At 45.8% G+C, this 18,708-nt stretch overlaps 1 protein-coding gene across 2 annotated transcripts in view; it reads left to right on the top strand.

Moving 5' to 3' along the window:
* The window catches only part of rcan3 (regulator of calcineurin 3), a 36,637-nt gene that overhangs the window by 984 nt on the left and 16,945 nt on the right, over nucleotides 1-18,708 (top strand). Inside the window, exon 2 of one of the 2 annotated variants that reach the window (XM_086154389.1) lies at nucleotides 781-1,049. In XM_086154389.1, the coding sequence (XP_086010515.1) occupies nucleotides 843-1,049 (207 nt within the window). In that variant the 5' untranslated portion in view covers nucleotides 781-842. Of the gene's footprint in view, nucleotides 1-780; nucleotides 1,050-15,498; nucleotides 15,855-18,708 lie in introns of those variants that run through there. The other variant, XM_086154395.1, reaches the window with a different exon arrangement.

Below are 18,708 nucleotides of genomic sequence, written 5' to 3'. Positions count from 1 at the left end.
GGAGATGTATGGATGGAGGGAAAGAGTACAGGGAGTTAGTTGGCGTGAGAGGAGAGAACGCACAGGAGAGGATTGGGTGGCAACAGATGCTTGGCTGTTGGGACCCCTGAGGAGAGAAGCAGAAAGGACAGGAAAATAAGTTTATTTATCATCTTTACCCTTTTAGATTTGTATGAATCACACACCTTTTTAACAACAAGGAAACCATGTCTCATTATCACTTAGTGTTGACTAATTAGAAAAAAATGCACAGTGTGTCCCAAGGATAATAAGATGAGATAAGAAAAGTCGCAACAAGATAAGATAGTCCTTTAGCAGGATAAAATGACAGCGCTATCGTCAGTAAGGGCTGTAAGTAAGAACAAGTAAGAGCTTTATAATACAAATTAGATACTAAGCAAACATGAAAACCGACGTCACATTGCTGACCTTACCTGCTGGTAAAAATGTTCAACATCTTCCAATAAAACTTAGGTAGTACGCTTTGTCATTTTGTTTGGCACTGATCTTTCAGCTGATTTGTTGTTGTTTTGTTTTTTTTTTTAATAATGCACTGATTGTATGTCATTGCTTGCTGATTGAAATTTGCTAATTCCTTAAAAACATCAACTTGAAATCATTAATGTTTCATGGGGTCGTGTGCATAAGATTCACTTAAAATTGACTTTGCTCAGGTTTCCGCCCGCTGTCATTCCCTGTATGTCTTGGCTGTTGAGAATCTAAATGCGACCCATGAATCTAAATGCAAACTTTATCTTCCTCAACTTCTCCTTCCTCCAGACAGACCTTCCCCTTTCCCCGTAGTCCTCACGCGCCTGTCGACAGCCTTGAGAAGGCCCAAGATGCTGCGTGATCGCTCCAAGGCTTGGAGCAATGGTTCAGAAGCCTACAGCAGTGATCCTGAGGACGAGGAAGAGGAGGAAGACATGGTGTTCGGAGAGAATGATCAGGACGGCGTTTCAGAGGAGATGATGGACCTCAGTGACCTCCCCACGGCGCTCTTTGCATGCAGCGTCCATGAAAGTGTGTTCGAAGAGGATATACATCGGGTGAGGGCAAACTCACTTCTCGAGTCACTGTTTACTGATGCATATACATGCAGCCATGTGTGTGTGTATGTTAGTGTGTGTGTGTTGTGTTTGTCTGAATCATCGTGCCAAGTGTGTCTGTTTCCAAGATTCAGAGCCCAAAAACATGCGCATGATGTCATCCACAGCTTGCTTTCAAGGTCCAGTCACCGTCTCAAGCTGCGCTGCTGATTGCTTGACAGCAAAGGAGCAAACACACGTGCACGCGCGCGCACACACACACACACACTCAGACACACACGTGCACGCATGCGCACTCACCTCTTGTTGGATGTTTCTGTGTCTGGTGTCCTCAGTGGAGGGTGGAGGATTGCAATATGGTTGCAATTGTGAGTCATAATCCACACATCCCTGAATAACATGCGATTGTTTATCCATAAAACTTGCCGCACCTGCCCAGTAATGCGGCTCATAAAAAATGTAATCACATTTATGCAGACGCTCTTGTCAAGCCTCTTTGTCACAACTGTAGACGTCTCCTCAGAGTGTCAACGTGTGGATCTGCGGATCCTGTTTGCTGGAGGAGGGTTTGATGAAAATAGCTTTAATTTTCTTCAACTCTAATCCAATTACTGTGTCCTACAATACCTCTATGCATTCAGCTGGAACATAGCTTTCCTTTGCATCACTCTGTTTCACCGTCACTCTCTGTCTCTGTGTGCCTTCTTCCTCTTCCTCTTCGTCTTCCTCTTCGTCTTTTCCCCTCGGCTGCTCCCCTCAGGGTCGCCTCCATCTCACCCTGTCCTCTGCATCCTCTTCTCTCATACCAAGTAACTTGTCCTCTTTCACTCCATCCGTTAATCTCCATTCTGGTCTTCCTCTAGGCCTGTGTATAAATATATACGTGTGTGTGTGTGGTGTGTGTGTAACTGCATGCGTAAAACACAAGGACTAAAAATGGCATTTATACAAAAGCCTTTAAATGAATCACTTCTGCTTTATGTGTCTGCTGTTACAATATTGCCTCTGGTAGAGGAGTCCGCCCCCTTCGTTCGTTTTGCTTCCTCACTTCATTACAATTCAAACTCTGGCTTTTCGGTGGAAATGCCACCCACACACCCTTCAGTCAGAGCATGTCGATAGACTGTTCTCCATACGGTTCAATCAAACCAGCTCCGCTAAATATAGAATTTTTTTCTTGACATTTACTTAAACTTTCCAAACTAGGGCAGGAACGTGAGATGCATGAAAGAAAAAGGCAGCTATTTTCCTGGTACAAATGGAGGCTCTATTATTTTTCATGTTTTTTTTTTTTTCTTGCTTGTAAAAGTGTTTGATTCTTTACACACACAAACTCTGCATCGCATTCCAGCATGGTTGAATTTCCCCCGACTGATAAAAGCTTGACATCTCTAAAACTCCGGGACACGGCAACCTACATTTTCGTGTCTTCGGGCCCTTAGCTCTCTCCAAGCACTGACATTACCTTCTGTTTCTGTTTTCAAAGGCCTGCGTACCGGAGGATGGGCTGTTTCTGTAATTACACCGTGCTCCTTTAGAAAAGCGAAGGATGAAGAGAGACTGAGAGAGACATGTGCCCATATGTTTATAAGAGGCTCTTAGCAGGCTGTGAAAGCCCCGTCCTCTCTTTCTGTATTAAAGGGAAGAAAGTACAACCTACTGGCATACTTTCATTTTATCCACATCATTTTCTTTTCTCCGCAACAGATTTAAGGTAGTATGAAAGAAAAGCAAAATTATGCTCAATTGAATTTCCCGGTGAGCCCTCATCCTTTTTTATTTATTCGTTTTATTTTGAGTAACTATTTAAAAAGACTAGATGTTTCTAATGTCATTTCCCTTTTTTCTAATTTTGCAGCGAAAACAATGCCGAGTTTGGCGTTATGATACATTGTAAGCCACATGGCAAAGAGTGCCGCTTCAGTGTGCTGGCAATTTCAACGTAATTCACGATCTGTCACGCCACCCAAAATGTGTGTTCACATATGTCTGCGTGTGTGTTTGTGCTGGGGATCCAAAGCGGTGCCTGTGAGAAAGGTCAGAGAAGCCATTGTAAGCAGTGTCCAGTGTACATCAGGCCTAATCAGCCCGGAGTGAAGCTGTCAGGCTGAGATCTCCGCAATCCATAACCGGTGCAATCAGGCGAGCGGCAGCTGCGAGTCCAACACGACTTGAAGCGAAACAGGTCCATGTTACCGTGAACAGGAAAACAAACCAGCTTAGTAATTCTTCTATTTAAGCAACGCTTTGTGTCCAACCACTGGGATTCTTAAATCACTTAAGCATTTTTGATAAAGAAGATAAAGTCGGGAATTGGAGTGATGAGGGACGGGACCCATCGCTCCATTGGAGAACAGATCAGCCTGCTGTGTTTGGACCACAGAGGAAGGATACGGTCAAAGACAATCATCTGTGTATCTTCTACTTTTCCTTTGGGCCGCTCCATTCTGGAGCCACAGCCAATCATCTGCCTCCATCTAACCCTCTCCTCTTCATCCTCTTCTCTCACTCCAGCTAACTTCCTGTCCTCTTCCCCTTCATCCATAAACCTCCTCTGGTCTTCCTCTAGACCTCCTGCCTGGCAGCTCCACCCGCAGCAGCCTTCTACCCAGATCCACACCATCCCTCATCTGCCAATGTCCAAACCATCTCAGTATGACTTTATCTCCGGAACATCTACCATGTGCTGTCCCTCTGATGGACTCATCCCTGATCCTCCCCATCCCCCACACATCATCATCTCTGCCTCAAGTCTTCTCCTCAGTGTCTCGACTCCTTTCCTCTCATCCTCATCACACCTGAAACTGTTCTCCACCCTTTTCCAACCCGCTTGCATGCGTTTCTTCACTACATCCCGACACTCTCCAATTTGTCCTGGACCGTTAGAGCCTATGGTTGTAAGAAGTGCTTCAATGTTGTGTGTCATTGACGGATCTCACGTAAAATGAAGGAGCAGGGAAATATTCTTGAAGTCTGGCACGCCAGCAACGCCAAACCGGTTTTGACCTCTAATTTGTTTAATTAGTGTCGATAAAGGCAGATGTTAGGTCCAAGAAAACTGAACCTTGGTCAACTTAGATAAGAATGCAATGAATTAAAGCGAAAGTCGAGGCATCGCCGGTGTAGAGCAGTCAGATCCAGATGTTTACCACAGTGCAAAGCACACTTTTTTGCAAAATGCTAATGGCTTTGTCTCTGTTGGCACTGGTCTCTTCATCTACATTGTTCTTTTCCCAAACGGGGCGATTTTGTTTATCATTTTGGAATTTGAAGGGATAAAACAATTGGGGACGTTCCTGTGTTATTTTTAAGTCTCTCCATGGATCACAGTCTAGTAGCGACTGTTTCTCTCACATAGATGTCATTATCCATGTCTCAGTGGGCACAGCATCCATGCCCACTTCTTTACTATTTGCCATGAGGCATCGTTAATACATTTCAGTAATGCCAAGCAGTGTAGTGTTGGTGGAGTGCTTTTACTGTGTGAAAAGCCAAGCTGCTCTGACGCACCTCCTTCACTGTAGTACATTTGAAACTGAGCGAAGCACGGTGTATCCCAGCCCCAGTCTGAAGTGGTGCAGTGGAACACATCCTAGAGATACTGTGATGGATGACCTGAAAATCACTGACAGTGTGTGTGTTTGTGTGTGTGTGTGTGTGTGCGTGTGCGTGTAAGTGTACTTTATTTGCACTCATACACATACAGTATAGATGCATTACCATGTCGGGCATGCATTTTCATGTGTCAAACTCTGTTCTATTTTTGGGTGTTGGTCCTGAGGGGAGTGTGAATGTGTGTGTGTGTGTGCGTGCGTGCGTGCGTGTGCGTGCGTGTGTTTGGCAGGCTGAAGGTCAGGCATGATGCAGTGCTGACTGACTGAGTGCCGCCGGCCCCCTGCTCCTGCTGTGGCCTCAATATTAGCACGGCGCGATGAGTGGGGTCCTCTGACCAGCCTGGTGTACTTTTGCTTCTCTTCATTTCAACAAATTCTAGTAGTTGGAGAAAATGTTTGGGGAACTGACAACTTTTGTTTTACATTTTTCACCATTTCAGAATTATCCCCATGCTCCATGAAACTCTCCAGGAAATGTTGAATTAGCAACAATCTCTTGAACCCTTCACTGTATTTCAATGAAATTGCAGCTTCCCATTGGCTATCATTATCTACATGTCATAAAACATTACACACTTGTTGTATGATAGAAAGCAGTGGAACATCTACAACATGATCAGATTATATTCAGCTGTTTTGTTTTTTCTAAAATTTTATTTGAACGACCATAAATCGTAGCTTCCGCCTCTTCAGACGCGGCGCTTCACAGTGAAGACTGTTTGCTCCTCGATCTGCGTTGTGCGCGGTTGCCTTGATAAGACTGACAGCTCAGCTTGCCCAAAGGTTATGATAATAAAAGCGAGATTTAAGATGCAATGTAAACTGCAGTTTTATTTGATCATTGTCATGCCCCGGTGATTCTATTTAAATCAAGATTTTTTTATTTCTTTGTTTAAGGGGTGGGGGGGGCAGTCAATCTAAAATAAGAAATGGTCTGTTGGTACTTTTAAGAATAGAAGTTCACAGCAGGCCTGGTTTTAGACTTCCTTGTCCAATGGGGCAGTAACAGATGTGTATCACTAAACAAAGACCAGTGATTTGAAGCTTTCTTTAATAATGAAAGCCCATAGCAGTTAATTCATGTCTTTGTACACTCATATGTAATATTGGCTTTATTTTGTTATATTAATAACATTTTATAACTTCTTTATAAACAGATGGCATTGCGGAATTGCGGGCTCTTTCTGTGTGGAGTCTCCATGTGTCTGCATTGGCTTTGCTTTTGGGTTCCTGGCTTCCTCCTTTTCCTCCCCCTTTCCTTCCTTCCATCCAAAAACATGCAGGAGGTTCATTCGAGACCCTAAATTGAATGACAAAGTGAACGGTTATACATGGTTTCCACGGGTGGTTAAAAAGTATTAAAGGTCCTTAAATAGTTTTTGCAAAAATTATGCCTTAAATAGCGTTAAAAGGCATTAAATTGGTTGTCTAGAGACATAAAGAATTAACTACAATTGATGTGAAATTTTATTTCTTTTGATTAGGCTATGTAAACATTTAAAAATTTCAGTCAGAATAGTGTGATGGTTGGTGATGATTGACAGGCGAAACCCTGTAATTGTTTACATTTACAGCCGGTGTTCTGACACTGCCGAGTTGGAGCAAAAAGGAAACCACCTAAGAAAAATGCACTAATAATCATAGACAAAGTTAAATCCATGTGGCTCTTCAGATCCATTGTCACTTAGAAGGTCATATGCACATCACCCATACCGTTCAAAATCTTTTCCAATTGTAACTGATTGACGTTATAAACATAAGTATCTGCAGTCGGACATGATCATTAAATCTGTTTAGCCACGCCTCCCGCCCACTGACAGCTGAGATAGGCTCCTGCGACCCTGAGTGCAGGATGAATGACTGCTGTTATGAACACATGAATATGACGTGAACACATACATTTTCCTGCCAGTATTTTCCTGTTAGCCATGGTAGTTAACAGTACTTGGAAGTAATTGCCCCCACATCCTTTTCCGTCCCCACTGTTTATACGCAGCAGCAGGTTGGATGTGGGAAGTCTGCTCTCCAGTGTTTCTTTGAGTTATTTATTGGAAGGGCTGAGGCGGACAAACCGTCCTCCCAATCAATTCCTGCCCGCTGTCACTTGTGGAAATGGACCGCTGGTAGTGTTTCTCTGGATTCTTTACCCAGCAGTTGCTTTTGCTTTGTTGTTACTTTGCCACGGAGGGGGGAAAAATGGCACAAAACAATCATGCAAGTCACTCTTTGTTATACAATTTGATTTATTCGGTCGCTGTTTTCGTTTTCTCTTTAGATCTGTCATTTGTTCCCAGTTTCCAATCACCTCTTCACTTTGCCTTTTTCCGGGTATGTCTCAGCTGCCATCGTGTCGCATTTTAAAGGTCTATGTAGAAGTTTGTTTCAGGGGGCCAAGATATAAAAAGAGTCTGTGATTTGCTTGGGCGGCTGCTTTTGTTGTCCAGTACAGAAACGCTCACAGGCTCATAAAGTTTCCAATCTCACAGCCCCAGTCCGGCACCCGTGCCCGTCTGGGTAACCAAGGGATCCACCGGCTTTAAATGCAACACGTTCGAAATGAAAGAATGGAGCGTCACTCACTCTCCCTTGCTCATTGTTTTCCCGCCTCAGAAGACACGACCAGGAGCGCTGTGTCGTCTTTGTGCTTGTGTAGCTCCGAGGCAGCATTTGGGCCGCACTCTTTTCATCCACGTTGTGTCTGGGTAGGAGAGGCTGCCTGACCCATCCAAAGATCTGACCTGATTTCAAGGCAAAGCAATCAGTGGTATTGTCGGCACGTGTCGCCCTGCGCCTCCTCCTCCGCCCCCTCCTCTTTATTCAACTGTCCTGCACACGTCCTGCGGCTCATCTCTTCAGCCTCTAAGCTGCTGGATGGGGTTAAAACACTCAGCAGCTGCTGGTGGCCCACCAGATGTGGGCTTTGTACCCAAAAAAAAAAAAAAAACCATCCCACTATAATGACAGCTTCCGTGATTTGCGAATTTTGGACGAGGTTTCTTCATAAATCAGACTTTGTCTGGTATTTATTCGCTTTGTATTTTAGATAATTACTCTCCCTCCTGCACCCCTTCAAGGTACGGTCTCTGACTCCCTCTCCACCTTTTTTGTATTATTTTGTTGGGACGCCTTTAGCAATGACTTACTTTCCAGTCTGACAATAAGCTCATTCACCATCCTTCAGAGCAGAGGTCTGCAGTGAACTCTTTCAGTTTCATCCCACCAAACAGAACCCAATTCAATTTTTGTCATTTGAAGCTTTCTCACTTTCTGATGCACATTTTTTCATGCATTTGGACAGCACAGGAACCAGGGACCTTGGACCTCAGTTCTTAGAGCTCCTGCTCCATGGCAGGGTCTTTTTACTGCTCCAAAGGAACTCATATGACATAGGTGCTTGGTGATTGCTGGAACTCAAAATTTTGTATTTATTTTACATTTTAAGCACTCCTGTGTCGTTTTCTTGCTACAAAATGGACAGAAGCAGTGAGAATTGGGGCGATGGAGAGGTCCAAGCTCTTCTGGCCTGCTAAGCCACTAAGAGGTTTCCAGGGTTTCGCAGAGGAACATCGATATTTTGGCCCAAAATATTGAGTCAGCTAAGGGCTAACCAGTTCTTCACACGGTGGAGCAGTGCAGAGACAAGATAAAAACAACTCAACCTATCTGATGGTCCATGGTTGTTATTCCCATCATGCAGAACATGAAAGCTGTGGCAGCTTCCACCTCCATTTTGTCTCTCGTCTTCCTGTTCTTCTTTTGGTTTGTTTTTGAGTGCGGCGCTTCAGGTGTGCAACACTTGTGTCACACTACCGTGGTCCCTGCCTGCGTGTGCTAATGCAAAACTAAAAGCTTTCCCTCGGGGAGGGGAGTTCATGGAACGACAGCCGAACCAGACAATTCTTAGAACTCTGTACTTAGAACTTTTCTGTCTGAAAGTAGCTAATGATGGTGAAATGGATTTTTAGCTGACTTAGAGATGAGCTGAAAATGAGCAAGCCAAAGTTACTTGTCATGTATCATGTATTAAATCGCAATACATTTGAAAAAGAAAATCCTTGTCATATATCATGCATTCCTGTCGCTTCAGTAGGACACAGGTATGATTATTAAATAACAAACTGGTCGCCAGTCAAACATGGCGACCGTAGACATGCAACTTCGAGTCTTTGTGTGCTGACGGAGTAAACCCGAGAACTTGTGCATGCAAACTCCGCTTGAAAATGCTCCTGTTGGTCATGCTGTGAAACAGAAGTGCAAACCGCCGCATCGCTGTGCCGCCGGCCCGGAAACCAATCAATCAGGAAAGAGGCAAACAGCCGGCCTTCCATTGACTTTAATACTCTTCTCTGTGTCCCTGCCGCTCAGTGAGCAGAAGGGAAGTCGAACCCTTCAGCAGCAGGGCTGTCCCGTTAACGGTTCAACATGGGAACTGGTGATGTTTGACACCAGTGTGCTGATTGTCGGTAGGCTCAGTTGTAGCTCGCATTGCAAGCATCTGCAAAATCATGGGGGATTCACTTGGGAATGGCTGCTGTGTGAGATGTGAATATTTTGCATTCCTGGCCAAGGCATGCCTCAAAGTCAAACTATTGAAATATTACACATCAGCCCTAAATACCTCATTTACTTCCCTAAACCGCTTGGCGTGTTTAATCACAGTGTGAAATCAGGAGGCCCGATTAGAGGCCGCTGCCCCAGACAGCACAGCTCCCGGGATCACAAGGACATTCAGACTCCTTCACTGCGATAAGGTGGTGATTAAAGGATATAATTATTACTTTAAAGAGTATAACTTCTATGTGAAAGAGTTTAGTTATCTATGTTCCTCAAAAGGCACCTTGCTGGACCCCAGCAATAAGCAGATGCCAACTGTTTGACGCTAATGACGGCTCGTGTGAATACTGTTTCCGTTTTCGTTTTGTTGCCGACCAAATAATGAGCCCCCTTAGACAAGAGGTGAAACATCTTCCATAAAATTGTTAAAATCCTGCCGTTTGTTAGATTGACAATTAATTACTGACAGCTGGCTTCGGTGAAAACTACCTTGTTTGTGAAAAGGCTGAAACATCGGTTTAGCTCTGATCATTGCAGCGGTATCCTAAAGCCGCACCTTATCTTTATTGCATGAAAGAATGTGTAATTACACAGAATCAGACGAACGGCTTGTTACCCAAATAATTGTCCCCGTTTTCCCTGAGAACGCACTCAATTTTTGTTAATTAGAGGGTAAGAAGGAGTCGGAGGTGGCCTGTGGGATTTGTCTATCGCTAATAATTAAGGCTTGATTGCCAGAAGCCATGTGAATCCATATCTATAAAAATTTTAACATCTCAAAAACCCAGCGCCATCGCTCCCTGCTCACGCCCCCCCCTGTTCCTGGCAAGCTTGTCTGCAGAAACCCGACGCTCGATAAAGCAAGTTTTCTTATGCTTTTAGTGAGCGTCCGATGACGTGGCGTGTGTTTGTCAATGACAGTTTCTGCCTGTTCTTCGTCAGCTGCTCGTGTCGTCCTCTGCACCTGACGGAGCGTCGCCGGCTGTTTCTCCCCGAGTTGCTTTCTATTTTCGCCCGCTCACGGATTATTCCTTCCACGCCACTCCGCCTCCCTCGCTGTTTTCTGTTCTGCACTCCATTCTCACCTAGACTCTGTAGCGCTGCCCTGCAGACTCTTTCATCCACCCGTCCCTCTGTCTCCCCCTGGCTCCCCGTGCTTGTACTTGGCTGCTTGTTTTATAAATAGCTTGGCCTAGATTATTGCAGCTGCATTGGCGCTGGCACTAAGAGATGGTTTGGCAGGGCCAAGTTAGGCAGCCTGCTTGGCAGTAAAGGGATTGTATGTATTTTGCGTGTGTGTGTGTGTGTGCATGGGTTCATGTACACACACATAGTTTATCCGCAACGCTACGCTATGTTTGTCTGCACACACGCACACATGCACACATCCTGTAATATTTCTATGCATTCCTATTTTGGGCAAATGAGCACGTGGCTTTTGAATCCTGTTTTGCATTTGAATCATGAACCAGAAATGTAGGATATCCTTGCATGCAGAGGTATTTCTTTTGCAATTACGTTATGCATTTTCATCCCAGTGCTGTGCTCCTCACATATGTGTGCATTATGAGCATGCGTAGTTCCTGTGATGATCCACTGCCCTGATTTCCTCCCCCCTCTGCTCCTCTGCAGAGCTCCACATCAGAATACAAATTCTTCTCGTTGGTGAATCAGACCCGCTTCCTTGCTCTCTCTCTCTCTCAGAGCATCTCTTCTCCTCTCTTGTTCATTATTCGTATTCCATATAGTGCATTTTGCACCTCAGCCGTCTGTGATGAAAGACTCCCTCATTTCGATTAGGTGTGCGGTTTGTCTGTGAACGCTTTATTTGATTCCACGCGTGGGGGTAAAAAGGTAATTACATGTAAAAAAAAAACACCAGCTGAGCAAGGATTTTCCGCTTTTTTGTTTTGCATGTATCCCACTTGTACTGAAAGCCTCATCTTGTGCACCGTGGCGAATTTGGAAAGCTAAATTTAAACATCTGCTGATCACGCCGTGGACATTTTTACAGATGATTTTGCGGATGGCAAATGAACACACTGAGTAAAAGTATGCCGACTGCAAGATCCAACAGAGGGGAATTGTGAATGAATAGAAGAATACTGAGGAGGAGGAGGAAGAAGAGGAGGAGGAAAACTGCAGAATGAGGCCAGAGAGGAAGAAAAGTGCTTCATCATCCACAGCAATCCATTCTACTTATCAGCAGTGACAACGGGATCAGAGCAGCACAGCAACACCATGCTTTGATTACCAGAAACCTCAGAATCTGCATCCAATTGCTGCATGTTTACTGCCTGCATTGGAAACACACAGGCAGGAGAGGCCAGGTTTCGCTGGACACAGTATTCAAGACTCGTGTTCAGCTTGGACATTCGACGGCCTTTTGTCCTTAAATTTTCGAGAGCGTGGCCGCCCATCTTTTCTTCCTCTTCTTTACATATGCTGCAGGAGCGTTTGAAAACAGAATTTTTACAACATGGCATAAATAATTGATCCCAACCTTTGGAACCTCTCAAGAACACTGACTGGATTCGGGTAAACAACATGACTTGAAAGCTGCCCGAATGCTCCCAAGATTGTGTTTAATGAGCCTCGTGCCAGACTTTGAAATCATACCTATTCTTGTCGAGGACCAATTTCTGGGCCAAATGTGGTTCCGGCCCTTCAGGAAGGCTTAAAAAGCCTCCCTGACTAAAAGCAGAGTTGTTCCCACAAAAGGAAATGCCAAGCAACAAAAATGTAGCAAAGGGTCTGCTGACCCTTTGCTACATTTTTGTGATCATTATGAAGAACAGAACTAAAGAATAATGGCCATATTAGAAAAGCAAGATGTAAAAAAGGCAAGAGACCAAACACCAGAGAGAATGGAAAGAAAAGCTGAAACTGTAAAGTGTACATGAAATCAACAAGTCTAGATTCCCTCCCGAGTTGGACTGCTCACTGAAGTCACTCTTCAACGAAGAACCAGAACAATGAAAGACCGATCATTGATATTTCTTTCACTCCTCCCGACCAATGACAAACAAACTAAATGTCTTTTTTCATGCAAATTACATTAACATGCTATGAAGGTTATGTGGTGCAATGGCATACAATGCTTAAGCCGTATCTGAATTTTGGTCCTCAAACAAACATCTCTATTTGTTTAGCAGTAGTTTCACTTTTACTAAAAACAGGTTCTCAGTTGGTTGAGCATCTGTCCTTCCAGGTTTGGGGCTCGATTCCTGCCTCCTCCTGTCTGCAAGACACTGAACATTTCCGATGGCCCAGTTCTACCTGGCATGGTAGCTCTGCCACCATCTGCGAGTGTGTGTGTGTGTGTGTGTGTGTGTGTGTGTGTGTGTGTGTGTAAAACGCTTTAAAATGCAAGGTGTGAAAGCGTCTTATTGGTGGAGACTGTTTCCTTCAGGAGAAACAGAAGACAAGTGGCGCTGCTGCTGCTGCTGCTCCATAAGTTGATGCTTCAGTGAAAAGATTAGATGTTACAACCTCTGCTGTTTGCATCACTTCTGATGGTTAGGTCTTGAGATGTGGTTGCCAGGCAGGAGAACATATAGCAAAAGGACATGGAGAACAAAGAGAGGACCCAGGCAGGAGAACGTGGGGAGAACAAATGGAGGAGAACATGGAGAAATCCCAGGTGGAAGAACATGGAGAGAAAACTTGAGAACCCAAGCAGTGGGACATGGAGAGAACAATAAGAGAGGAGTTGATATTGACTTGACGTCAGAAGGTTTTGCAAGTCATTTCTTCCTGTTTGGGTTTGTGCTCACAATGGTTCCACCCTGATAAGGACGCATAAACAGTGGCTGTGCTTAAAGGGCAGTTTGCTACGTTTTCATAATAACTGCTGTGGGCCTGACTCACCTGCGGGAAAAAAAAGATATCCTGGGTGAACATCCTGACAGTGGTCCATCCAACATACTGTTGTGTCTGGCCTGTGCTGCTTGGTGGCAGATTTTTCCAGACTGAGCAGGTGACTGCGAGCTGTTGGTGTCTGCTGGAAGAATGTCAGTCACCCTCACATATCTTACTCATGCTCCCTGTCTGCACAGGGTGGACCATGCCTGACACACAGACATAAATAGCACCCTCTGCCCGGAGCCTTAATATTTACGGCTTATAGGGGACTTAGCTGTCTTGGAGCCTCCCTGGCAATTATTATTATGGAATGGAGAGAGGGAGTGAGAAATTATGAGAGTGATGGAAAGAAGACGCAGTATATTGGGGTTGTTACGCAATGGCATAAGGACCGGGGTTTTTGTTCATCCAGCCTTGAGCTGAAGTGTATCATCACAATTAAGTAAAAAAGCGACGGCGGCACCGTCAGCTGTTTCATTGTGAGCGATAAAGAGCTGGTTAATCTTCAATCAGCAAGCCATCACTGAGAGGACAGTACAGCTCACTTAAATGTCCTTTTTAACTCTGTATCAGGGGATTAACAACGCATCAGTGCGACCATTTCTTAACCTCCGCACGGCAAATGAAGTATCTATTTATTGCTTGTCAGTTGTCTATTAGCAGCTTATATGACGGCAACGGCCTCAGCACAGCGGAGAGACTCGGTTATACAATTTTGCACCGATGGAGAGGAGCCATACTTACACTGTTGCCAAGGATATTGTTTGAACCAGCCATTTAAGCTGAAGTAAGACAATCCAAACTGTGAATTTGTTATGTACATGAATAGGTTTCATGAATGACAACATCTCAAAAAATTATCAAAGCTACAACACCTTTGACTGGTTAGTTTGTTTGTTTTTCCAAAGGTTAGCCCCCAAGAATTTGTCATTTTTGCAAAGTACATCACGTCCGATGGGTACCATTTGCATCTTGCATCTACCAAGTTCAGATACTTTGCTTGCATCAGCACATGTTAGATTTCTGGAGATAAACTCAGACTGCGATGGTTTGGACTTGGAAAGAAGGGGGGAGAGGAGGTTTATGGATGGGAAGTTAGATGGAGGGAGATGGTTCCCTGAAACCCGCAGGAAAAGAAGAAGGTCGAGGGAGCTGACACGCGGTAGAACAGCAGGATCATCAGAAGAGCGACGCCGCTGCAAATCCAGGCCATTTTTTAAAATTATACTTTACTAATCCCTTGCAGGAAATTCCTCTCTGCATTTAACCCATCAGAGATGAACCATGAGCAGTTGGCAGCCATCTAGCAGCGCAAGGCTAGCTGTTAGGGATTCACTGTCTTGCTCAACAAGACTTAGACACAATAGAGGAGGCGGGAATCGAACCAAGGACGATCGCTCTACCGCCTGCGCCACGTCGCCCCTTCAATCGATACCAGTTTGTCAAAGTAGAGATGTTCTCAACCTGCTGGTCAGTTCCCAAGAGGATCCTCTGCGATGCCTCCAAAACGCCGCACTTTATTAGGCTGAAGTTCAAAGTCGCTGCGGTGGCATTCAAAGATTTCCAGCATAAAACCAGCTTGAAGTCAAAAGCCTTTTGAGGCAGCCGCTGTGAGAGTCACAGCTCTTCTCTTGACGCTCTGAGGGGTGAACTGATTAGCGGGTCCAAGGTCGAGAGCAGCCGGACCAAAATCAAGCATTAATGCGCAGATTCTGATGACATGCTGATGTCTAATGGGATGAGATGATAAAGGGATTTTCAAAATGTGATAGCGACATGTCAAGCTGTTTTCGCTGTTATGAGATTTACTAAACGTTTGTAGGAGCAAACCCTCTTCTGTAGAGAGCAACCATATAGAGACAAATAACCATTCACTGTCATTCACAGGTCAATTCAAAAAAAAAAAGTGAGCTTATCATATGAGCAACAACTCCATGCTGCATGGAGAGTGCCGAATAATGCCTCTGGCTTTGTGGCCGGATCACACGTTTGTCATTATTGGGGACCTTTTATGCTGCTTAAACACTCACTCGCTCACCCACTCACCCACTCACCCACTCAGCAGCTGCCTGACTCACCTCACTGCCCCACATTTCACCGACACAGGCACTCAGAGGCCTGGCCTGCAAACATCCAAGCACTTCTGGGATGCAGAAGCGCCGACACTCGATGTGTCATGCACAGTTGGGCAGAAAGAAACCCCGCCCCCCCCCCCCCCCCCCCGTTTTCTCCAACAAGAACTTAAAATACACACAAAGTCCGTGGAAAGGCGGAATAAACCGGCGCAGGGTTTCTGCAGGACGCCCCTGCACGGCCCGCCGAACAGCGGAGTGGCGTAAAACGCGACGAACGTGAGGATGGTGATGACGTCAATGTGTGTGTGTTTGTGCGTGCGTGTGTGTGTGTGTTTGTGTGTGTGAGAGAGAGAGAGAGAGGGAGAGGTGGAGGGGGGCTGGAAGAGTTTGCGCGGCTGCTGCAGCAGCATCACTCAGAGCACCGCCGAGGAGTCCTGCAGCAACTCCGCTCCGCAGACGCGTCCGCCGGACTCCATCCTTGAAGTTTGGCGGAGGGCTCGTCCTCATCTGGAGAACCGGAGAATCGGAGACCCCCCTCGACCATCCACACACCTTCTCACCACCCCAGCATTTTTTTTTTTGTCTTTGTTTCCTCCCGCCCGAGAAAGGGAATGCCATCGATAAACATGAAGCTGGAGATGGTGACCATCATCGCCTGCGAAGTGGACACGGAGGTTTTTACGTCCGACAAGATGCAGGTACGACCTGCGGAGATGGGGATGGGGATGGGGGCGGGGGGCGGCAGCACGCATCCGGATGCAGTCGCACAACGTACGTTTTTTTTTTTTTTTATCAATGGCAAAACGGCGTGCACGGCGCGGTGTCTGACGCTCGGTATATTGCAGAAATGTGTGTGGGTGGGGGGCAAAGCAAGAATGGGGCAAACGCCGCCCTCAATGCACCAGTTCTCTTGTCGTATGCGTGTGTGCGTCTTCCAGCACGTTATTGTCACATAATGCGCAGGATGCCTGTAATATTCCGTGCCAGGCACATGCAAGGAGCAGCGCGGAGTGAGACGCAGTTTGCGGACAGACCCTCACCCCCCCCCCCCCCCCCCCCCCCCATCCCGTACCTGCACCCCCCTTACCCTCGTCGGCATTGCAGGTGCACCACGTTAAATGAGAAGAAGAATCGATGTGAAGAAGTGAGTGTGTGTGTGTGTGTGTGTGTGTTGAGAGAGAGAGAGGGGCAATGCTACTTTCCGATGAACTGCATGTCTGTCCTCATCACCTGGGTGATAGTTTTATATCAACAACCCCAATAGACCCGCCCCCATAGATCATCGGTTGCCGCTGCCTGTTAGTCGCAAAGCCTGGAGCTGTTGAGGCCCCTGGGAGCCCACCTCCGGCCAACGTGCACGCTGTTAGAGTCCTTACAGGCTAAGCAGAGGAACAAAGACTCGTTTGTTTTTCTGCGTGACCCTTTCAGGCACAACGGATTCCTCAATGATGCTCAGCAGACGCCGGTTTCGAACGTTGATCAGCTTCTCGGCAGTTTTATTTTTCTTTACCTTTCACTTTATCCTGCTGGTGGGATATGGTAATCCCCCCCCCCTTTATGACTGTGCAGGAGGCGTCACCTGCATGTAGAAACTACAGGAACTTCTACTCCACGTAAGACGGTACTCGCTGAACAAGAAGCAAGCCCACCAACAAAGACGTCTTGGCTCATAAGACAAAAGTTTGGTGTCTCCATTGAGAAACTTAAAGATCTCAACTTCATTTTGGAGCTCCTTTTGATTGTTTTTAAGAATGGGGTGGAACAAATGCTTTATTCTAACTGAAATGTGTGCTCTTATGTGAAATTTATTTGGGAGAAAAAGCAAAGGGGAGGGAGTTAGATTCTCTCAGCAACCCCCAAAAAGGGAGAACCTTCTTGTTTCATTCAGCCCTTTTATTGCACGATATTTCACTAACTGCACATTTGGAATTCCATCCAATGCTCAGGGTATCTACTATCACCTCACTTTCAAATGTCATTCCCCGATCCTTAACAAGATTTTTTTTTTTTTACCGCACTGAACTGGACCCAAATTTCCCTTTCAAATGAACGAACAGCAACTAGACGGGATAAAACATAGTTTTTCCTGATGGGCCGGACCTGTTACATGCTATACGTGATATAAAACATACGGAACCACTGTTATTTCAGCTAATGAAAACCAATAAGCGATCCCAGATAAGCCATCTTTCCACCAACAAGGCTTGACAGCGCCGGATAAGGCAGCTCGGTCTTCTCCTAACCCCTCAACTCAGTGCAGCTCTTATCGTCCAACCTTTCCCAGACTCGCCCCAGAGAAAGAGGAAGCCTGCTCACAATTAAAAGAGCAGACAGGCGGCTGCCTTTCGAATGGCACCGGGAACACTGCTAATCCGGTTCTGGCACACGCGGTGATGGAGGGCGCCGGGGTAGGGGGCAGATTAGAGCCAGGCACGTGAGGCAGCGACGGCCGATGGAGCTCGCCTCTCGGCCTACCCGTTCGTTTTTTCATCGTCACACGACCGAAAAAAATCCTAGCCCTTCTAAGGCCCCCTGTTTTTAATCATATCCCTGAACCTGGAGACGAGGAGCAATAATCCGACTGGGGCTTTGTCTCAAAATTTCTTTGCTGGAGCGAATATGGATCACTGCTTTGTTTGCGCAGGAACATAAGTGAATGCTGGGTCTTTTATCATAGGAGAGTTTGTGAATTGCTCCGCTGCTCTTGTTTTCACGAGGTTGAGATGATTTCGACCATGAGGGTCTGGGCTCTGGGCCCGGTCATTAATGCTGCCGATGCTAACAAGGGAGAGGGAGAGAGGCCGTGGGCAGGACCGGCACATGTGATCACAACGGCAGTGTTTTATCTTGTTCAAATGGATCAAATGAAAGATATATAGTTTTGCACTTTAGTGTAGGTTCAGGGCAGATGTGACGTGTGTGTGTGTGTGTGTGTGTGTGTGTGTGTTTTCCACGATGCAATCATTACCTGGGAAGACATACTGGCATCATCAGACGATAGCGCTGGACAGAAGGTGAAGGTCATGGCGTGTTTGCAGGGCAGGCAGTGAATGTATGAGAGAACGCGACGCAACACTGACTTACACTGAATCTACACATATATCTGCTTGTACATCATGTTTACCCATTTCGTCTCTCTTTATATACAAATACACAGCTATGTGTATATAAAGAAAGATAGACATACACATTTGGGTATATTAACTTCTACATTTCTGCATAAATATATCGTGTACACCAAACTGCTTATCCTGTATTCAGGGTTGCAGAGCCACTGGGTGAGAAGCGACCACAGGGCCTCATATGGAGACATGCAACCATTCACCCTGTCACTTACACGTCTGGGAAATCAAGGGTCTCCTGCGTGTTTTGGGCCGTGTGAAGAATCCCATGCAGATAGTGGGAGAACATGGAAACTCCATACAGAAAGGCCACCTCTGTCAGAATCCAACCAGGGGCCATCTTGCTGTGAGGCAAAGGCTCTAACCGCTGCACTGCCTCATACAGTACATTCATTAAAAATTTATCAGCCTGTCAACTCTCTTGTTAAGT

Source organism: Fistularia commersonii, chromosome 1 (genome assembly GCF_037954325.1).
Source record: "Fistularia commersonii isolate RoL2024-O1a breed Wild chromosome 1, RoL_Fcom_v1.0, whole genome shotgun sequence".
NCBI lineage: Eukaryota > Metazoa > Chordata > Actinopteri > Syngnathiformes > Fistulariidae > Fistularia > Fistularia commersonii.
Note: the sequence above shows the minus strand (reverse complement) of the source record. Positions and strands in the feature narration are given on the sequence as shown.